The sequence below is a fragment of the Gouania willdenowi genome, chromosome 18 (genome assembly GCF_900634775.1).
Source record: "Gouania willdenowi chromosome 18, fGouWil2.1, whole genome shotgun sequence".
Taxonomy (NCBI): Eukaryota; Metazoa; Chordata; class Actinopteri; order Blenniiformes; family Gobiesocidae; genus Gouania; species Gouania willdenowi.
The window spans coordinates 4,289,837-4,313,666 of NC_041061.1; the positions used below are offsets into that span (position 1 = coordinate 4,289,837).

At 39.0% G+C, this 23,830-nt stretch overlaps 1 protein-coding gene across 2 annotated transcripts in view; it reads left to right on the forward strand.

The window, feature by feature from the left end:
• Positions 1–23,830, forward strand: part of htr2cl1 (5-hydroxytryptamine (serotonin) receptor 2C, G protein-coupled-like 1) — a 99,661-nt gene that overhangs the window by 73,502 nt on the left and 2,329 nt on the right. The window contains exons 3-7 of one of the 2 annotated variants that reach the window (XM_028474742.1): positions 79–301; positions 5,745–6,714; positions 17,534–17,734; positions 22,457–22,765; positions 22,837–23,072. In XM_028474742.1, the coding sequence (XP_028330543.1) occupies positions 6,294–6,714; positions 17,534–17,734; positions 22,457–22,765; positions 22,837–23,072 (1,167 nt within the window). In that variant the 5' untranslated portion in view covers positions 79–301; positions 5,745–6,293. The remainder of the gene's footprint in view (positions 1–78; positions 302–5,744; positions 6,715–17,533; positions 17,735–22,456; positions 22,766–22,836; positions 23,073–23,830) is intronic. The other variant, XM_028474743.1, reaches the window with a different exon arrangement.

Sequence of the window (23,830 nt, forward strand, 5' to 3'; positions counted from 1 at the left end):
TGCATTAGTGTTATGTTTACGGTCTCTATGAGTGTTTGGTTGGGATTAGAAGCTATAACGTGTCTTTGTTTCCTGCAGGTTGGCAGTCTGCTAGTGATGCCAGCGTCCCACTGAAGAGCCTCCCAAAGTGAACCTCCGTGGGTTCTCTCCTCCTCTTCCTCCTCTTCGTCCTCAGGCAGATGGATGATGATGTTGATCCTTCGCTGCGGAGCCTCACACTGACAGATGACGAGGGATTCTCAGAGCGGGAGGGAAGAGCCAGAAAGAGACGCTTGTTCCCAGTCCTCCACGTCGCTGAGAAGTAAGTGATCCACATGGTTTCTTTCTCACTTCCTCTTCCTCTACTACCAGGAAAACAAACATCAGTGCTGAGTCACTCTGACTGCAGCTGCTTCACACTTTAAATAGTTTACGAGGCGACAGACTCTACTTTTCTTTGTCCTGAAAGATTTTTTACAAAGATTCCTCCTGACCAGTAGGTGGCAGTGTGCAGAAAACAGACAAAACACGTTTTCTCTCTCGTGGCGTGTTTTGGAATTCTTTTTATTAATTTCCTTTCCTCTACGGTCTGAGACTGTGGAGGTAGTTAGCATGTTTTTGTTGTCATTTTCTACCTTTTCTTTTTAGTCATTTTGTGTATTTTTCTGTCATTTTATGTATTTTTTGTTGTTGTTTTGTGTGGCTTTGGAGCCATTTTGTGTATTTTTCTGACACTTTGTGTGTTTCTGGACTCGTTTTGTGTTTTTTCTATCAATTTTTCTGTCATATTCTGTGTTTTTGGAGTCATTTTGTGTTTTTTCTGGCATCTTGTGAGTTTGTCTTTCATTTTTGTGGGTATTTGAACTTGTTTTGTGGGTTTTCCAGTCGTTTTGTGTATTTTTCTGTCACTATGTGTATTTTGCTGTCATTTTGTGTATTGGTTGTTGTCGTTTTATGTGCTTTTGGAATCATTTTGAGTGTTTTTCTGCCACTTCATGTTATTTCCTTTCATTTTGTTGGTTTCTGGACTCGTTTTGTGTGTTTTCTGAATCACTTTTCATATTTTTCTGTCCTTCTTTTGTGTTTTTCTGTAATTTGTGTGAGTTTTTGCACTCATTATGTGGGTTTTCCAGTCATTTTGTGCATTTGTCTGTTCTTTTCTGTATCGTCAGTTGTTGGGTGGTCTGTTTTTCTGTCACTTTTTTCCTTTATTTTGCGGGTTTTTTGGACACTTTTGTGTGTGTTTCTAATATATATATATATATATATATATATATATATATATGTCACAATTAAATAAAAAAATTAACAAAGGATTCGTCTCAGACTATTTGCTGCTACCAAAGTATTGTTAGCGGATAAGCTGACATTTGCTAAAGACATAACGTGGAGTAAAGCGATGAATGTTAAGCTTCTCCACAGAGTCTGTCTTTGTGTCCTAATGAGAAGGAAATCCTCCTCCATCCCGCTCGGCCCCTCACCCTCTGCTGTCCTTCATCTCCCACTGCAGAGATGGCTTTAAACACATCTGCGTCACAACTGGAACTCCACATCCTCGCAGACATAGACATTGACCACATCTGTCAAGTTTTGGATTTGAAAATAAGGGAAATTTTCTGGCTCTCACTACGAGTCGTCCCACCCACCCAACCAAGCTCCAGTATCCCTTATATTTTGATATAGATGTACAATAAATCTAAAATACCCACTTATCAACCATTTACTAAATACAATTATGTGATTAGAATCTGGTAGGTCGACCTTTATTAACATTAAAATGTTGTGAACATTCCTACTAGGGCTGGATGATATGGACCAAAACTCATATCTTAATATATTTTCTCAAAATGGTGAAATATGATATAAATCTAGATAATTTTTATCAAATAAAGTCTGACCAGAAAAACAATTTTGGGTTAAATTTGCTGATGCAAAATGCTACACAGGGACATTTATTTTCATTATATATTTTATTATAATTTCTCATGATCACTCATGTGGTTCTCTGGTATTCACTAATGACATATTATAAACATTTATTACAGACTTTACATTCTTTAACACTTTTATAAAGCAGTTTATATTTGTGACACTTGTGATTGGCTGATTTTTCATGGTGACTCACGTGTTCCTTCCGCTGTGGTAGACGTTAAAATCTCAGTTATTAATCTAACAGAAGGTGTAACTGTGTCCCATCCTGATGGTCTTTGTGAAGATAAACTCTGTGTCACATTTTACAACGTATTTACACCAGTTCTTAGTTTTTTTTTTCATTCATCATCTCTGTTCTGAGTTGTTTCCAGGTTTGCTGCCGCTGTCAGCACTAATCTCACGAGAACTGCCCCTAAGGCCATTTCAGGTGGAAGTTCTCACGAGGCTAGTGACGACGTTCAGTTTAGTAAGGCATCTTTAAATTATTATTAGATTAAAATACGGGATATTTACAGGAAAATACTAATACGGGAAGATGGCTGGAAAGAGGGGTAAAATACGGGAGTTTCCCGGCCAAAACGGGATACTTGACAGGTATGACTTAGACGTAAACTTAGACTTAGACGCAGATCAATGCCCAGGATTTGTTTGGGGTGTTTCCAATGATTTATTTTGCTGTGAATGTAATATTTCTCCCCAAAAAAACTCTGGGATGAACCAGTAATTGTGTCCAATCACTACTTTAAATAGTGAGGGAGGACAATCAGGAGGTGAGGCACACCTGAGTGCACAACAGGAGGGCTTGTTTGTATCAATTCCTCAAGTTAAAATGGTCAAATAGTCCATGAGTGGAGACATAGCTGAGAGTCGCTCTGTATTTTAAGTACATTTTCTGTGTTTTTGGAGTCATTTTGTGTATTCTGTTGTCCTTTTGTATGTTTTTTGTGATTTTGCATCTTTTTTGTCTCTTCTTGTTGTCATTTTGAGTATTTCTTTTGTTATTTTGTGTCTTTATGTTATCATTTTGTGTTTTCTGTTGTTTTGTGTGTTTGTTTGTAGTACTTTTTGTGCATTCTGTTGTCCATTTTTTCGTCATTTGTTTTTTTTTTTTTTTTTTGTCTTTTTTGTGTCTCTTTGTTGTCATTTTGTGTTTGTGTTTGTGTTGAGTCATTTTTTTGGATTTTTTTCTAGTCATTTTATGCATTTTTAAATTCATTTACTGTATGTCCTTTTGTGTATATTTTGACAAATGTTTTGTATTTTTGTTGTTTTGTGTTTTTAAAGTAATTATTGAACATTTTTGTCATCTTTTTTGTGTATTTATCTTGAATTTTTCTTCCCTTTTTTTTAAATGAACTAATTGGTTTTTCAGTCATTTTTGTTCTTTTGTTTAATTTTCTATCATTTTGTGTACTCTCTGGTCAACGTGTCAGTTTTTTAGTCATTTTGTGTTGCCTCTTTAAAGTGTTTTATGTATTTTTCTTTGATTTTGTGTATTTCCTCTGTCATTTTCAGCGTTTAAAGAGTCATTTTTGTGCATTTACTGACAGTGTTTGCCATAAAGGAATCCTTAAGCCTATTCTTCTCCTCAAAGAGGAGAATTCATGTTCATCTGAGGTTTGTAAATACTTAATGCACACAGTGTCTGTGTCTGAACACACACACACACACACACACACACACACACACACACACAAATGGGTTTTCCCTACTCCCAGTGTGTTGCTCTAACAGATGATTAGCATTGATTCTAAGTTTCTAAAACATGGAGCAGATGATCACACACATTATTCATTGAGATGTTAATAATGATCATAATAATGTTCCCACTATAATGAAAAAGAAACAAAGCAGGAACTTAATTACAGCCGTGATCAGAATGTGTGCACGACACGTCTCACTGGAGCTGCTGACTGTCTGCACACACACACACACACACACACACACACACACACACACACACACACACACACACACACACGCGCACACACACATGCACACACACACTTAGAGAAGCACACACCCATTCGTTACTATTCATGCCCACACGTTTAGAAGTTTAATTTACAATGTGACTGCTGCACACACACACACACGCACACAAACCCACACACGAGAAGCCCAAACACACACACACACACAGGCACACGCGCACACACAAGAAGCACACGCCCATTCATTAGCATTCAAGCCCACACATTCAGAAGTTTGTTTCACACTCTGACTGTTGCACACACACACAAAAACACACACACAAACACAAAAGCACACACAAATGCACGCACACACACAGACGTATAGATGCACACATACTCATACACACTTAAACACACATGCAGATATGTAGACACTCACGCGTGCACACACACACACACACACCAACATATGTACTCACACTGTACTCACATGCACACATACTATACATACCTACACACCCACGTGCGCGCATACACGTACACACAGACACACGCATACATACGTACACAGTACACACACACACACACATACATGCACAAACACAAATGCCTGTACAAACACACACATACACACACGCACACATGCACACACACACAGCTTGTCTCCCAAGTTTTTTCTCTGCTGTTCCAAATTAACTTTGTGCTCCTCAAAAACAAATTAAATATCATATCAATTCCAAATAGGAAGAAAATCTATTTCAAAAAGCTGTTTTTGTGCCGAGGAGACGAGTGAAAGTCTGGCAGAGTAAACAATGAGTCACATGGTAAAGAGAGTGAAATAATCAGTAAGTAAAAAAATAAGGCGAAGTAGCATTCAGACAATACAGTTAAAATAATATAACACCAATAACACCATTAACCACTAGAAACACTCACGACTACTGATGAGCCTGATTATCAAACCACCAATTACCAATCGATCAATGTCGGTTGAAATCTGTGTCGACTTTTCCAGATATGTATTTATTTATTCATTCATTGTTTTGTCTATTTATTTATTAATTTATTCTTTAATCTTTCTGTTTATTTCTATGTCTGCATGTGATATATTAAGTTGAAGAAAATAATATTGCAAATCTTGACTAACAAGTGTGAGAACTTACTTAAATAACGGTTCAAAACTGTAAACAAAAAGACGGCCAGTGGTCAATAATAAGAGAGTTAAAGCTGTAGTATGTAATTTTTTTTTTTTTTGGCATCATTTGTTCAAAAAACCATCCTAACCTTTGAGCATATTTAAACTCAAAGTGTTCTAAGAGGACTCTGGACCTCAAGCTCAAGGAGCGTGAAGCTCTTTTTCCACTAATCAGAGATGTTTTTAAGTGCTCCATGAGCTGTTTTGGGTGTTACTATTAGCTGCTCAACAAAGGTATTTGTCGAGCAGCATTCACGTCCTATTGGCAGTGAAAGTGCAATGGCAGATGTTTCGGAAAGTCTCCATTGCGGCGTAAGACACAACGGTTACACAGCAAAGAATGTCAAAAGAAGGAAGAATGAGGGCGGAGCGAGGTTGTTTCCATTCTACTCTCAAGATTTTACATACTGCAGCTTTAATGGAAATACTTTAGATTGGTTGGTGATAATGATTGACGATTTCTAAATACCTAAAAACACAAATGGCCAGAGGAACGATACCTTCGGTTGCTAGGAAAAAACACAGGCAGGTTCAACTCCTGTAATGATACATTTCATACAGATGAAAACTTGGGCTCTCAATAGTCTTTCTAAAAATGAATCAATACATGAAAGAGATATTGGAAAGATATTGGAAAGATCAAAGATTCTGTTTGCAAATATCAAAGCCGGTCTGTGAGGACTTTAAAGTGAGGTCTGAACTTCTGTGTCGTCTTTCCACAGTTCAACCAGAACTTCTCCTCTACTGTAGATGAAGAAACATCACACGGACAAACACTTCCAACGCTACAACATCAGGATTCCAGAGACTGGCACATATCAACTTCGAAGGATATTCTCTGTCTAGCCGAGGACTAAAGACTACCATGGATGCGGCCTATTCGGTCTCCAGATTAGAGACACTTCGCAGTTCTTCCTGGGTTGGGGGTTAGGATTGGAAGAAGAACCAAGAACCAGCCAGGATTTGCATGCTTTCTTTCATGAACTTTGGTCAATGACTTGTTGGCTTGACATTGAGGACGCAAACCTTGCCAAACAAGGCAATGACTTTTGCCGCGAGTATTACTTGATACATACTGTGGCAAATTAAAGACGCGCTCGTTGGTAATGAGTTCCTATCCCTAACCCCTTTTTCCTAAACCCCCCACCCTGGTTTTCCTTCCTTTTTTACCCCAAAAACCTGAGTGTTCTTTTCCAAGCTTCGTCATCTTCGTCAATGTCTGATTCTCCAGAAAAAGAGTTGCTTCTTTTGGGAACTCCTGTTTTGTTGTGATGGGCGGCCCAACGCGAGCTATCCCGGGCGGGTTTGGTCCGACCACCACCTCCTCTCCCAACATGGGGAGTCGGATGGCCTGGCCGAGCAGCAGCCCCGCAGACTTCAATCAAACTGTTCCCTGGGGGATCGGCCTTGGAGGCAGTAGCGGAGGGGCCGCCATCCTCAGCTTAGGTCTGGACAACACCACGGCGCAGGAGTCCGTCACCAGGGCGGTGATCCAGGAGAAGAACTGGCCGGCGCTGCTCATACTGGTCATCATTGCGCTGACGATCGGCGGAAACATCCTGGTGATCCTTGCCGTGTCGCTGGAGAAGAAACTGCAGAATGCCACTAACTTCTTCCTGAGGTCTCTGGCTGTGGCCGACATGCTGGTGGGGATCCTGGTGATGCCGATCTCCCTGATCAACATCCTCTACGGTGAGTCACGTCATCCAGAAAATTATTCTGTTGACCTTACATATGTTATGGTTATAAAAAGCTACAGAATAGAAGAAAATGAAGGTTTAATGTCAACATTTTTAATATTGTCATGATAAGGAGAAAAGTCTGTCAAAAACTGAAGGTTAAACGACTTTTAAACAATCAAAATATTCTAGATAGATACAGTATATACAGTAGATAGATCATTCTGTTCTATTTGTTCTTATTGTATTTTATTTTAATTTTATTTTGTTATTTTGTTTCCTTATTGTATCTCGTTTTATTTATTTTGCTTTATTTTTTTTATTTTCCTTGCTGTGTCTTATTTCAATTTAATTTTAATTAATTGTGTTTCATTTTCCTTATTGTATCATATTTTACTTTATTTTATTTTATGTTATTTTTTTAATTTACTTTATCGCATCTTATTTTAATTTAGTTATTTGTTTGTTTATTTTGTCTAATTTTCCTTATTGTATCTTATTTAAATTTATTTCGTCAAATTTTTCTTTGTATCTTATTTTAATTTATTTTGTTTTATTTTCCTTATTGTAACTTATTTTTATTTATTTGTTTGTTTATTTCATCTAATTTATTGTATCTTGTTTTCATTTATTTTGTCAAATATTCCTAATTGTATTTTATTTTACTTTATTTTCATGTCATTTGGTCTATTTTTCCTCATTGCATCTTGTTTTTCTTTATTTTATTTCACTTAATTATATTTCACGTTATTTCATTAAGTTTTTTTTAAATTTTTTTATTGAATATATTTTGGTTGCTTCCAGAATTCAACAGTTTGTGTCGTTGCAGTACATTCTTTTTTTATCTGAATAAATCTTTAAACAGCTACTCTCCATTCTTGCTCGCGTAATATTTAGTTTAAGTGACTGTACTCTTATTTTGGTAAAAACAAAACAAACAAAAACAAAAAATGTAGGTAGCTACTCTTTAGTCTACCTCTGGTTTTGGGGGGATTCCTGATAATTGATTCCATGTATCCGTCGTTAATATTCATTAGCTCACTATACTGTAAGTATACTGTACGTCGACGATGATGTGTTTTCCTAAAGTCTTCTTCAGCGGGTCCAAGTCCACGTCTTGATGCCATGGAACGGTAACCAAATGTAATACATCATGTTTTCCACTCGCCGTGTTCGCCTTATGAGAAATAAATGAGGCGCTACGCTACGGCCCCCTGCTCTCAGCATGGAACCATAAATGTTTTACCACCAGGACAGTGTTATTATTATTTTAAAGGTTTGACTTTTATATCGTTTTCTACTGCTGCCAAGTCCAGTCTAAGTGCTCCTCAGATATCAGGCTGTTATTTTTAAGACTGGAAACTGTATTATTAATGTCTGCTGGACACTGATGAAGACAAACTGTAAATAATACACCACATATACTTTGGTTTTTGGGTTTTTTTGCAGAAAAAACAGCTTTTTTTAATGATTATTTCAAGGTTAATTACACAGCTTAAATACCAATACAATAGGTGATTTTTTTTGTGTTTTTGGAGTTATTTTGTGTGTTTTTATTTTTTTTCTTTGATATTGTTTTGTGTGTTTTTTGAGTCATTTTTGCGCGTTGTAGTATTTTGTGTTGTTGTTGTCATTGCTGTATTTTTCTGTGATTTGTGTACAGTGTTGTTATTGTGTTCTGTGTTTTGGAGTCATTTTATGTTTTTTTGGACCTGGTTTGTGTGTTTGTTTAAGGGGCCGCACAAAATTAGAACATATATTAGTCTGATATAAATATACTATACGTATATTATTATAATATATGTTTTATGTAGTTATAACATCTAACAAGTCTTTTCTTTAATAAACTGAAATTCTTAAATAAACAAAAAAATTATCATACTTTTCTTAATTGTCTACAGTATTTACTTTAATTACAATGAAAATTATTTTATTTACAAGTCAATTTGTAATTTTTACATGACAATTTCAATAAAAACAGGTATTGCAATTTTTTGGGAATAATTATTGTTTGTTTGGTCAATTTTGACTCCCAACGTTTGGAAAAAATGTAAAGAAAGTAAACAAAGGTTAGACAGGAATATCTCTAAAAGGTTTAGAGGCCGTTATTGAAATTGTCTGTGTCTACGGACTGACAGAGTAATAAGACAAGATTATTACTGTAATTTTCAAATGTTCAATACGAGGAATGCAAGCAATTTCTATAGCAAAAAGCAGGGGGTTTTTTTGAAAGAGCTTTATTATAATAATTATTGTTTTTTTTCTACTCCAACAGGTGACGACTAATTTCAGGTCTCGGTTTATTCGTTTGTTCATTTGTTCTGCTCCGTTCACAAAGATATGGATCAATGCAGCTTCTCTTTCTAAAATGTTTTTCAAGGCAACGACTCAACAAAACGTCTGCTTTATTGGAGCCTCTAGCTTTTAGCTTCTAACATTTAGATGCTAGCCTTTAGATGCTAGCCTTGAGACACTAGCCTTTAGACGCTAGCCTTTGGCCTCCAGCTTTTAGCCTTTAGCCTTTAGCCTTTAGCCTTTAGCCTCTAGCTTTTAGCCTCCAGCCTTTAACCTCTAGCCTCTAGCCTTTAGCCTCAAGCTTTTAGCCTCTAGCTTTTAGTCTCGAGCCTATAGCCTCTCGCTTCTAGCCTTTAGCTTCTTGCCTTTTGCCTCTAGCATTTAGCCTCTATCCTTTAGGTTATAGACTTTCACCTCTAGCTTTTAGGCTTTAGGCTTTAGCCTCTAGCTTTTAGTCTTTAGCTTTTAGCCTCCAGCCTTTAGCCTCTAGCATTTAGCTTCCAGCCTTTAGCCTCTAGCCTTTAGCTCTTAGCCTTTAGCTCTTAGCCTTTAGCCTCTACCTTTTAGCTTTTAGCCTTCAGCCTCTAGCCTCTAACCTTTAGCCTCTGGCCTTTAGCCTTTAGCTTTTAGCTTTTAGCTTTTAGCCTTTAGCCTCTAGCCTTTAGCATCTAGCTTCTAGCCTCTAGCCTTAAGCCTCCAACCTTTAGCTTCTAGCCTTTAGCCTCTAGCCATTAGCCTCTTGTAAGTAAGTCAGTAAGTAATTTTAATTTATAAAGCGCTTTTCTCGGATAAAAATCACAAAGTGCTGTACAGAACAGAAGAGAATAAAACAACAGGAGCAACATCATAAAAGGAAAGTAAAACAAAGGTGAATTTACACCAACAGCATCATGAAAGGATAAAAAGGATAATAAAAGTTAAAAATCCATTTTAAATCCATTTAACCAAAGGCTTTTCTGAAGAGCGCAGTCTTCAAGTGATTTTTAAAAGTGTCCACACAGTCAAGCTCCGGGAGAAACTGGTACAGGTCATTCCAGAGTCTGGGGGCCACAGCCTGGAACGCCAGGTCTCCCCAGGTTTTAAAATGAGTTTTAGGGATCTTTAGGAGACCCTGACCTGAAGACCGAAGGGTGCGCCCTGAAGTGTAGGGACACAACAAGTCAGTGATATACTGAGGAGCCTGAACATGCAACGCACGGAATGTCAGGACAAGAATTTTAAGCTCAATTCCAAATGTGAACGGCAGCCAATGAAGATGAGATAAAATGGGGGTAATGTGGGCTGTTCTGAGTGCACCAGTCAAAAGTCTTGCAGCAGCATTTTGGACGATTTAAAGTCTGTTCAGAGTCGACTTGTTGAAACAGGTGAAAACAGAGTTACAATAATCAATGTGGGACGATATGAACTCAATTTTACCCACAAATGCCTCACTTTAAAGATATCTCTAAGGTGATAAAAACAGTTTTTGGTCAGTTGATGACAGTGACCTTCCAAAGACATTGATTGATCAAACACAACCCCAAGGTTTCTGAGGCAGGTTTTCACAGATGAGCCCAGATCACCAATGGAGTTCTTAATCAGTCAATTTTATTTTTATCAGGACCAATGATCAGAGTTTGTTGTGTTTGAATTAATTTGAAAGTAGTTCGATGACATACAGTATCTGATACAGGATATACAATCCAAGAACTCAGATAAAAAGTGAAACTCTGAGTCGTTAAAGGAGCAGTACAACTGAATATCATCTGCATAGAAATGATAAGACATATTTTTAAAACCACAGATCAACCGACCAAGAGGCATCAGGTACAATAAAAACAAAACAGACCCCAAGACAGAGCCTTGGGCCACTCCACATGTCAGGTTGGACACATCTAGCACTACATTGTTAGTAGCAACATTAAAACTTCTTCCATTTATACATGAGGTAAACCACTGGAGAACAGCCCCAGAAAACCCCATCTTGGATTTGAGTCGATCAATGAGAATACCGTGATCTACTGTGTCAAAGGCCGATGTCAGATCAAATTAAACCAAAACTGTGTAACGTCCAGAGTCAGCGGCCATCATTACGTCACTGGAAACCTTCAGAAGAGCAGTTTCAGTGGAGTGGATTGACCTAAAGCAAGATGTTTAGATATGGGCCGGTAGTTTATAGGCTCCCTGGGACCAAGATTAGGCCTTTTAAGAGTGGGATTCACTATAGCGTGATTAAAGAAGCTGGAGACTGAGCCAGATTGAAGTGAAAGGTTTATCAATTTTACCACCCACGGACCAACAACATCAAAAACATTTAAAAACAGGGAAGTAGGAACAATGTCCACAGGGCTCGATATGAGGGTTTTATTTTTTCCTACTAAAACCTGTACATCCTGTAGGCTGAAGGGAGTGAAGGAGGACCATGAACACACAGGGGCTGAGGCAATGCACAAGCTAACCAAGGGAGGAGTGATACTAGCCCTAATGTCTTGCACTTTGTTCACAAAGAAGTTCAAGAAATTGTTACAGTCATCCTGTGTGTACACAGTCACATGGGGAGGTGAGAGTGCAACAAAATTTTCAATGGTGTCAAACAAGACTTTGAGATTTATCTTATTTCGTAAAACAAGATTTGAGAAATAATTGAGCGAGCACGTTTTCTTATTTCATTTAGCTCCATTATCATTTCTTTAAAATTTAATTCATGCACCTCTAATTTTGTGGCTTTCCACAAACGTTCCACTTTCCGGCAGCTTCTCCTAAAGCTAAAAATGGCTTCATTCTACCATGGAAAAGGTTTTTTATGAGAGCTTAGAGTATTTTTAGCTGATGCTACTGTGTCCAAAACAGTCAAACAATGGCTATTGAAGTTCATCATAAATGTGTAAACATCATCACAACTAGCAAAAGTAGTTGGGTCAAAAGAGGCAGAAAACCCACTGATTGCAGAGTTATTAATAATGCGTCTCTGCTTTTTCACATTGGTATTATTTTGCACCAAAAGAAAAGACCAAATCTAAGGTATGACCTTTAGAGTGTTGGACCCAACACATGCTGTACAAAGTGAAAAGAATCCATGAGAGACATCAGCTCAGCTGCCATGGGACAGGAGGAGTTATCAACATGGAGAATGAAATCACCAAGGATTATAACAATCTCCAGTTTAACAATAGATGACATGAACTCAGCGAATTCATCAAGGAATAAATGAGCAGGACCAGGTGGATTAAAACACAGTGAAAAGAGTGTACGTTTCTAACCTTACATGTCTGGAGCTGTACGTGTTCATGTCCATCCGTTTGCAGCAGAAAGAGTCTTGGTACTCGAGCACCAAACCACCACCACGACGCATGTTCACGAGGAGTTCCAAACACGGAGCAGTCCGGAGGGCACAGCTCATTAAAATTAACGTACTCATTCTACCGATGCCATGACTCCGTGATGCACAGAAGATCCAGCTTGCGGGACATGAACAGGTCCTTCAGGAGATGAGCTTTGTTGGCTAGCGAGCTATCATTCTGCAAACACAGGCGAAGAGACACTTCCTTGTTAGCCCGCATAGAGCAGCGACGTAGCGTCGAAGGCATCCGTAATCCACCCCGCGGTGCCGGACTGTGCAGTGGCGCTGTCAGCGGCAGATGACGCAGGCCGGGGTCCAAACGTACAGGAGCCACAGGCTGGATGCACCGCAATCCATGAGCTTCATGGCATCCAGGAGCAATCCCGGGATTGAACCTCCAGTATGCCTTAATCCTCAGCAGGAGTCCACTATGTCTACCCCGCTTTTTGGCACGCTTCCTCCGTGGGACAGGTGAGCACAGTAGATAAGCAGGTACTGAGGCCAAGTGTGGAGGGAGTCTAAATGCTTGATCCTCAAAGTTGTAGTTAAGACGCACCTTATCAGATCTATGAAGATCAATAAGTGCCTGACGATCGTACACTATCAGCACAGTGACATTTTGGCACAAAATACCAATCAATGCGGCCATAAACAAAAGTTCCAGCAGAGCAGACGGCAGCCGGTACACGCTGGCGCTAATATTGGTTGCCTCTAGCCTTTAGCCTCTAGCCTTTAGCCTCTTGTGTGTTTTTGTTGTACTTTTGCTTATGCAGTTTGTACATTTGTGTGTTTCTGGAGTAATTTTGTGCATTTTTGTTTTGGGTTTTGATTGTATTTTTGTCTATGTTGTACTTTTGTGTGTCTTGTAGTCCTTTTTTGTATTTGTGTTGTTTTGTGGTTTTTTCTATTTTACTTTTCTTTATCTATGTTGTACTTTTGGAGTCATTTTGTGTATTTCTGTTGTACTTCTGTGATTTTGTCGTCATTTTGTGTATTTTTGTTGTTTTGAGTTTTTCAATGTACTTTTCTTTATGTATGTTGTACCCTTGTGTGTTTTTGGATTAGTATTGCATGTCTAGAGTCATTTTATGCAATATTGTTGCCGTTTTGTAGTGTTTTCTTATTTTCTTATATGTTTTTGTGTACTATGTGTGTAAGCCAGCTGACTACATGTCTGGTATAAACCACGTGAAAGAACCTTGTTAATAAACGAGTTTTTTTCAAGAATAAAGAAACCTGGACCTATAGCAGTGTTTGGAAAACCGGCTAGGCCAAGTATAAAAGCGTCCTAAAGTGATTATTCATGGTATAGTTCAGAAGAATTGAAACTTTTTTCTTTCCAGTAATGGTACATATGACATGTGTGTGTGTGTCTGTGTCACATTGTGCTGTGATTACTGCGGTGTTCCTTCAGGACTATTTAGCCGTAAGCGGAGGGTTGATTGTTGCCTAATGGTCCGAACACAGTCGATGGACACACTCGCTCGATCGCTGCTGAGGCCGTGAGCTCTGATTGCTCAGCGCTCCAATCGATATCTCAAACCAAATATGAATCATCTGTCTTTTTTCTTCAGACGCCCAAAGATGTGTATCTTCACACACACATTCACACACACCGTCTGGAATGCTAAAACTTTGACACTTGAAGTCAGACTAGATCTATACTCGCCGTCAGGCATTGATCGTGAACAGAGGAGGTGTTAATAGACAACACATGACTATGACTAAGATAAAATGGTAAATCCTCATCTGTATGTTTCTCTTCTACTGTGTTTATGACTTTTTCGGTTCTTTCAGTCTAAATACTCTTTATTTAATGCTGCCTTGCTTATTTGAATTCTGTTCCTCTTTAACTGCAGCATAGATCTATATGAAAGGAACATTGCAAATACAAGTAGCAGGCCTTGTAGAAAAATCCATCCTCTTCAGAGAGATACAAACTACAGCATTAGTTACTCATAAAATGAAATGTAAATATAGATTTGGCCGAATCAGGCTGGTTTTTGCTACGTCATTGTACCATAGTCTGGTTTGTATGGAAGAAATGCAGATATTTGTTAGATAAATGGGTAGATAGGTAGGTAAGTGGATGGATGGATGGATGATAGAAAGATAGATAGATGGATAGATGGATGGATAGATGGATATGTGTCCCATGTGGGTAAAACTTTTATTACAAAATCGACACTTTTATCAATATCAACACTAGCGTTGTGTCAGCCTGTATCAGTTTGTTTCCTGCTGCACGCTTTGCGTTCGAGTGTACCAAGTTTTCTTAATAGTAACGACGTAAAAGAACAGGAAGTTTATGAAAGAACTCAGAGAACGCAAACCTCTACCAAGTGCAGAATCTCCTCTTTGCCAGATATTGGCAGTTATCTGGATTTGATATCGTGATCATGGTTCCATGATCATTCTGACTTTAAAGGCTTGGAAGACATTTATATTCCCATTAATAACCATACAGTGTGTCCAAATGTATGGGCATCCCCATTTTTTTTTGAAAATTGTGATGAAATGCACAACAGAGATCTGATCTGGATGAAATTGGTTGGCGTAATTGAGGAACCAACCCAACATAAGTAAGTCCATTTTAATTAGGATCAGTCAATTATAAACTCCTAAATGTTATGGAATCTTCCATGGCGTAAAGCAATGGTTTGCAAACTTTTCCTGCTGCGCCCCCCCTTTGAAGAATGAAAACTCTCAGGGCCCTCCCCCCCCCATCATGCCAAAAAAAACCCAAATGTGTAAAAAGTTGTGACCTTTTTTGGAAAAATGGATAATTTAAACTATTCTTCTTTGATTTGATTAAAGTAAAATTTGCAATAGCGTATAGAACAGTAAGTGCAAAAAAATATATAGTTTGGTACTTTTCATGCTCAAGGTTCAGCAAGACCATTCTAGCACACACCCCTGTGCCCTCCTTTAGGGGGCGTGCCCCCAGTTTGGGAACCAATAGCGTTAGGTCTGTCTTTGATTAGATTTGGTCAAAGTACTTTTGTTTTAATTTAGCTAACAGACAGATGAACAAAGTAGAGAGAATGTCTCGCCCGCCCTTAGGGGGCTAGCCCCTTAGTTTGGGAACCACTGGTGTACAGTCTGTCTTTGGTTAAGATGGTCAGAATCCGTTAAGTACTTTTGTTGTAATCCTGGTAACAGACAAATAAACAAAGATAAGAAAGCACTCAAAGAGGGCAGAACTCCGCCACGCCATAGCAGTCTTCCATATTGCATTGTATCTGTATAATAGTTTTGGTTTTTACACCCTCGCATTACAAGAACTGATCTACTCTGTGAATATCTATTGCGTTTCAGCTGATGTTCCGATGTGTGTAAAATTTCACGTCAGGCGTCTGCTCAGCAGTTTTGTTCCATTACCTCGTTATCGTCTCTATCATTATAATGGAGGCGAACTCGTTTCCCTCCCTAAACATTAACGTGATGATAAAGTCACTGATTATATACAACGTGAAGGAATCTCTCATTATTCCACGTCTCACCTCGAGGCTTACGAAATAGAAACCAATCCAGCAAACAGAGCTCTTTACGTTTCTATTACGACCTGGAAAAGAAGAGCAGAGCCAATCAGAAGACAGTGAAAAGGAGCCAAAGCTGCGAGCGAGTCAGGATGAGATCTCTGAGAAACCAATTAAGGAGAAAGCAGATTGCTTGCGTGGGAACTTCCGGGCAAAAACTTTGACGACCTTCGTGGTCAACTCAATCAAAGTTATCTTTGCTGAGTAAACGAAATAATCATTAGCAAAGCTTTTTTTTTATTTCCCTGAGAGCAAATTAACGTAGCAAGTGTCATCAGAGCTTTAATGAATCAGAAAGAAGAGAGAGAGAAATGATCTTTGGCCACGACTATAGAAACCCTCAAACTCTGCTTCATTCAACTTAAACAAAGACACGTTCAGAGAAGCAGAAATCTCCTTGAACCAAACATTTGTGCTCGCGACATCAACCAGCTGGTATTTCTTAGCTTTCTGAGCTCTGAAGGTGATTCAGGATGATTCACAAAACTCCTGAACAGGATTCTTTTCCTCACTTAGTTTGGCTTCAAAGAGACATTTCTTTCTTTTCAATTTCATTTATGTTTTTCAACTCAATTCAACATTTTTCATGTGAGGTTAATGCTAAGTTAATGTTAAGCTAACGCTAGACTCATGCTAATGTTAAGCTGATGTTAATGCTACGGTAATGCCAGGCTAATACTTTAATGCTAATGTTTATGCTAATGCTAAGTTAATGCTGGCTAACGCTAAGTTAATGCTTAGGTAATGCTAAGGTAATATTAATGCTAAGTTAATGCTAGGCTCATGCTAAGTTAATGTTAATGTTGAGCTAATACTAGGCTAATGTTAAGTTAATGCTAATGTTATGTTAATGCTAAGCTAATGCTAAGTTAATGTAAATGTTAAGCTAATGCAAGGCTAATGTTAAGCTAATGCTGATGATAGGCTCATTTTAAGTTAATCCTAGGCTAATGCTTAGCTAATACTAAGTTAATGTTAATTTTAAGCTAATACTGGGCTAATGCTAAGTTGATGTTAATGCCAATGCTAGGCTAATGCTAAGGTAATTTTAAGTTAATGCTAGGCTAATGCTTAACTAATGTTAATGTTAGGTTAATGTTAATGCTAGGCTAATACTAATGCTATGCTAAGACTAATGCTGGCTCATAACTAGTGCATGACATCAGATTCTGTTGTTTTCTATTTTTCAGCTGCCAATTAGTGGTGCATTTCAGCTATGCATCCTCACTTGCATTTTCTTCAGGAAATGCTAAAGATTTTAGTTAGTGTTGATTTTGTGTGGAAAAAAGTATTTCATAGACAATCAGCGTCCAACATTCCAGTCAATTATTTGTGCTCACTATGAACTTGACGTTTAACCTGGAACGTTCATGTTCTAAGTGAACCTTGACTCATTGAACGCATTTTAGAGAACAATGACTGTGAAGACAATAAACATTCAGCTCAGCTGCAGCCGACTACGCTGCTGATTATTCCTTTATGCTGATGGTTTATTATGCACTGTCTGTGCTGCTGCATGCAAATAGATGTAGAGCACAGCCTTAGCCACACTTTTACATTCACAGAACAAGCATCCATGTTTAAACCTGTATCTAATGACAATAATCCCACTAATCACAGCAAACCTGCGTTTAAAGTCAACAGCCTGTGACTGTTGTTGAATAATCTCTTCCCCTCAGACTACGCCTGGCCACTCCCCAACGCCCTGTGTCCCATCTGGATCTACCTGGACGTGCTGTTCTCCACCGCTTCCATCATGCACCTGTGCGCCATCTCCCTGGACCGCTACGTGGCCATCAGGAACCCTATCGAGCACAGCCGCTTCAACTCCAGAACCAAGGCCATGATGAAGATCGCAGCCGTCTGGACCATTTCCATTGGTCAGTGGGATCACGACACACCCCCCCACACCTGTTCCGAATTCACTTTGTGGTTCACATAGTCCACATCAGGGGTGTTAAACTCATTTTAATTCAGGGGCCAAATATGGAGCAGCTTGATCTCAAGTGGGCCACAAGAAACCGACAATATCAAAGCAATAAGTGATAAACATCAGTCCCAACAGGATCTTTCCTTTAAGTTTCCTAGATTTTGTGACCAATTTCTATTAAATTAAGGGGAACATTATGTAATAATTTGAAGAAAATTTAAGGACTTTCTAAGAATTTTTAGTTTTTTCAACTGGTAAACATTAAAAATGACTCAATCATTTGATAAAAGCACCAGGAAAACTGTGATCCCTGCAAATATAGTTGAGTTTCATTCACACAATAAATCATGTTTGCTCTGTCATTTTTACTTTCTCCTGCGGATGCTCCAAAGGGTCGGATTTGACCTCCGGGCCATGAGTTTGATACGTGGTCTACATGTGTAATGACTTTTAGGAAACCGGAGAACACGCATCAGGATTGATATGTTACAGACTCACGTGATCGGATTGGATCGTACTCACCCAAGAATGAAATCTCATGAGATTCAACACGTGATCTAACGCTGCTTTCCAAGCAACTCGGAACTCTTGATTTTCCAACCTCCTACTTGGAAAAGTGAGTTGGAACGCCACCTGAAGTTGAAGCACCTAATCGTTAAAGTCTGCTGAACTCGTAGATTGGAATTTTCAACTTGGAAGTTCTGAGTTGCCTTGAACGCAGCATACGTGTTTCTCTGTCAGCTGCTTCTTGATTGGCTACATTCCGTTTCACGTCACAAATACCGGACGGGGTCATGTGTTGGGAGTTTGCGGCTTTCCTCAAACATGTACACACAAAGTTGTGAGGTGCGTTCACACTGAACACGACTTCAGCGACCCTGGCGAGCAACCTCCCTTTAAGCAACGTGACTCCGCAATTCCAGCGACTCAATCAAGTCGCTCAAAGTTGAAAGTTCAACTTTTCAAGCTACTTCGAGTGACGCTGTGTTGCGACATCCAATCCCTAATGAGTTTTTTACTACGTCCCTCCCCCCAGTCGTCGAGATGAAGCAATGAAGCGAGAAAAAAATTTTAAGCAACTATAGTCGCTGAAGTTGTGTTCGGTGTGAACGCACCTTAAGCCGTAAATATTAAACTATTAACTATTTACGAATGTCGACCATGACTAGTTTCAGAACAGATTATCAGGACAAAGTCACTCTGAACAAACCTAGTGTTGTTCCGAATGCCTTTTTTGGCCGTGATACCGACCGATACCCAATTGCATAGCATCAGCCAATACCGCAGTGTTTAAAAAAAGACAAGACCTGTTTTTCACTCGAGGCGATGGCCAGAACAAGACCACCAAGACCGCCGGCACAGAGTGGGGTTTTGGTTTAGAGCGACAGATGGCAAACCAGGCCAGAGCCTGGCAGGGGGTGGTGCCCGCAGATGCTGGCGCATACTTAATGAGCGCATCTGCCGGATTACGCGGTAACGGTGGATTCTTCTTCGTTAGTGTTCAGTGGATTCTTCTTCATTGGTATCGGGCGGCTTCTTCTTCCGTTTGACGGACTGGGTATCGAAAGTAGATTGAAGAAGAGTTTGATGCTGTGAATCGGCGGTATTGTTGACAGTTAATCCCGATCCAGCCTTTTAGTGCCGTATCGGAACCCCTCCCGATACTAGAATCGGTATCTGCACAACATTACCTCAGAGCAACAGAATCAACTAGAAGATCATCTCATAAGACAGTAAGATAAACACAGCCTGATTTATTTTAAGGTCGTTGAGAGAAAAAGCTTTAACCAAAGTTTGGTTGCGTGCCTGCATGCCTGCTAGCGTACGTCCATCATGTGGAAATTCCCCATGGATTCGATGACTTTTTAAACTTTTCTCGTCACCTTCGTTTTCTCCTAAAATGGTCATTTGGTCTTTTCTAAGTCTTTTTTGTGTTTTTTTGTTGTCATCGTGTGTATTTTTCTGTCATTTTGTGTGTTTAAGGAGTCATTTTTGTGCATTTACTTCTAGTTGATCATGTCTGCCATAAAGGAATCCTGAAGTCTATTCTTCTCCTCAAAAATGAGATTTCATGTTTAAATGAGGTTTGTTATTACTTAATGCACCCAGTGTGTGTGTCCGTACACACACACACGCAGAATGCTCCCATTAGTGGGCGGAGCCTCATGGGATTGAGCGTTATAGCTCTGCGTGATGTCGGCCGTCGACTATATTCTGTAAACTGAGATTAAATTACACTTTTAAATTCATACATAATGGATGTGAATTGGTTTAAGTTTCACTGGAGCTTCACAAAGTGGATGTAATTGACAAACACAATCTGACTGTTGAACAAAGAGTCATTATTAAATCATGTAACTGTTATTGTCTAGCAAACAAGGAAATGCATACCAATACATAAAGAATGATCAAATGTAATAATATAAACCTTTGTAATAAGAATATAAACAAAATATATACGCATATTAACTATAAATGAAAGCTCTTGGCTCATTTTTGTATCTATTTTCTGTTTATTTATCTGCGTTTAACATTAATAGTTCAAATTTATCAGATTAAATGACCGATCGGAGCATTAACACAAACAACAAAGAGCTGTGTGTTTTTGTTGTCATTTTTATATATTTTACATTTTGGGTTTTTTAGGGTCATTTTGTATAATTTTATTCATTTTTTGTGTTTTCCTGTTTTTGGAGCCATTTTGTTGTCAATAATTATTTTATTTTTTTCTCTTTGTGTATTTTTGTGTTTTTAGTGTAATTTTGTGTTGGTTTTTTTTGTTGTTGTAGTTTTGAGTGTTATTTTTGTCATCTTGAGTGTTTCTATTCTCATTTTTTTATATTTGTTGCTCTTTTTGTGTATTTTTGTGTTTATGGAGTCATTTTGTGGGGAGGTTGTTGTCATGTTTTCTTGTTATTTTTTGTGTATACTTGTCGTCCACTTGTGCGTTTTTGGATTCATTTTGTCGTCATCTTTTTACGTTTCTGCTCTGTTTGGGTATTTTTGTGTTTTTGGAGTCATTTTGTGTGTTGTCTTGTTTTTTAATATTTGCTTGGAGTATTGTCAGGTTTTTTGTTATCTTTGTGTATTCATAGTCGTCTTGTGGTTTTTTTTGGGGGGGGTTTTTCTCATTTTGCATATTCTTGTGTTTTTCAGTCATTCTTGTGTATACTTGCAGTCGTTTGTGTGTTTTTGGTGAAAATTCATCTCTTGGTGAAAATGTAATGGATAAAAAAACAAAAACAACAAAACAATATTTCTCTCTTTTTCTGTAGACTGTTATTTTCTCTCGGGCCTCACCGATAGATCTTTGTGAGTGAAGCGTGCTGATATAATGTCGCCCCCCCCCCCCCCCCTGCAATCATAAGAAATCCTTCCTTTGGTCGTCAGCACTTTCTATTCTACAGCCACTCTATGAGGGCGGGGGGAGTGGGGGACACACCCTCCATCTGGATTTCTAGGTCTAGCATCTTATGTAACAGCTCATTATGTAAGGCATTCTATATACACTCTGTAGCTCCACCTGTTTCTCATATGGAACATTTATGACTTTTAATGGCATAATTCTGTCTTTTTATTTCACTGTTATCTGACTTCTGACAGCAGTGAGGTGTGATGTCACTGTGACAGAATATTCACGTTCTGAAATGTGACACGGAAACGCCTCACACGCATGTTTTAGGTCAATATCACTACCTTTTCACGCCATTTCTCACCAGAAAACAGGTAGTTGAATGTTTAGAAAGTGTGACTCGCTAGGTGTTGCGGTTCGAGCAGTGATCGTGTTATCCTGTGACTGAAAATGAATGCAGAGCTTCAATTAAAGTGTGTTTTTAATGTGTCGTGATCAACATGCGGCTCAGATTATTATGACTGCATTCAAATGTGGAAAAAGATGTGGTAAAAATGCAGGTTTAGCTGGTGGTGTGTTAGCAGAACTGGTGATCAGGTTGCCTGGTGACACGTCACAGCAGAAACATCTCCAAACAAACCCATTTCAGGCAAAATGAGGCGGTGATTCATAGATAATGTTTTGATATCATATCACACATTTCCTGTTGAACTGGAGGCTAAGGGTTAGCAGTGTGGCTAACATGTTATGTTCTCAGGATGAAATCTTGTGTGATTTCCGAACACTTGAGGCAGTTCACCATATTTAACATGTTTGGTTCAATTTCAGGAACTTTAATAACGGAAATGAGATTTGAATGAAATGGAAATTTACAATTTGACGGTAAAATCTAGATTATTTTAGGAGGGAAAAGAGCAATTTCAACGTTATTGTACCTTATTTTGCACTTCAACATTCAAATAAACAAATAAGTCACAGTTACAAGTATCATTAATTTCGGGATCTGAGCTTCAAATTGTGACAAATTTTCCTAAAACTTCATAATTTTTGTGGGATTAGCTGATAAAACAATGGACACAAAACAATGGAAGTTGTTCGGAACAGTTTACGATTAACCATAAATCCTAACTTGGTGTCATTCATCGAAACCGCCACAACAGTTGGGGGCTTGTCCGGGATCATCACTAATATTATTGTTATTTCAAATCTATTTGGTAAGTTTGGAGGCAGATAATCGCTGTGTTTGATCCACTTCTCTGTTATTGATCAAAGATCAAATGTGTTTGAGTTCTAAGATGTTGTTGTTGTTTGTTAATAAAGGCGTGTCCATGCCCATCCCAGTGATTGGCCTCCACAACGAGGATAAAGTCTTCGTCAATGGCAGCTGCGTCCTGAACGAGGAGCGCTTCATGCTGATTGGCTCCTTCGTGGCTTTCTTCATCCCACTGGTCATCATGGTGGTGACGTACTGCCTCACCATCCAGGTGCTCCAGAGGCAGGCTACCGTCTTCCTGTTCGAGGCCAAAGCTTCGTCCCAGCAGCCGGCCATGGGGAGCGCCCTGCAGCCCCCCCCACCCTCCACCTTCCAGATCCCTCAGATCCACACGCTGGCTCCTCCAGACTCCAGAGGTCAGCGCCTAAAGGCCAGAGCCAATCTCTGATTAATATCTCACCTGTTTTCTCTTTGGCCCCGCCCACAGAACTAAAGCCGCCACCCCCTCCCAGCAGGAGGAACACCCTGGGCTGCCTGAAGACGTCTGAGCCCAGCCTCCTGCTCAGCGCATCCAACTCCGACAGCATCAGCATCATCCCCAGCTCAGAGGCCGCGTCGCAGCTCAGCTCGCCCGCCGCCGGGCCAGGCCGCAGCGACACCGCCAGTTGCCATGGGCGACGGGGGATGATGCAGGCCATAAAAAATGAGAGGCGGGCCTCGAAGGTGAGAGTCAGATTGAAGGGTTTCACACTTTGACAAAGTACTGCCAAAGTGACTTTTTAACTCATTTAAAGTTGTTAACAAAACAATAGCGAAGACAGTGTTGATAGTTTGTCTTCCATGGAAACACTAGAATACGGCCGCAATCGGAGTGATGTGATATCACGCAGGGAATGCAAAAAACAATCAGAACAAGTGAATCACTATCTTCCTTGTCTGACAAAAAAAAACACAAGACATCACTTTAAGAATGAAGTAAAAACACTTCTTAAAAAAACTTTTCCGTCTTTACTTTCTTCAACCAGTGGTTCTCAACCTTTTCACCCCGTGACCCCCAAAATAAAGGTTCCAGAGACCAGGGACCCCCACTGTAGCTGAAGGTAGTTGAAGACTGACATGAACATTGTAGAACAGTCACGTGGAGACAGGGTCATCTATAAAAGGGAATAAAGGGGAGAGATTTTTGATGGTCCATCCATAAAGTCAGTAAAATGATGGTCTATTGTTCTATGAATCTGTGATAACCACATTTATTTATTTAACTGAATAATATCCACTGTTATCCAGGAAGTTTATTATTATTTGAGCCATAGTATATAGTCATCTTAAAGATGTAAATCCTGGTTTTAATCAGATATAAAATGGGTTAAAAGTGACCAAAAATGGAGGAAAAAATGGTGAACAGGGATCGTAAAAAACACAGAAATTAGTTAAAAGTTTCAAATTAGAGTGGCCAAAAACGGACAGAAAATGTTTTAAAA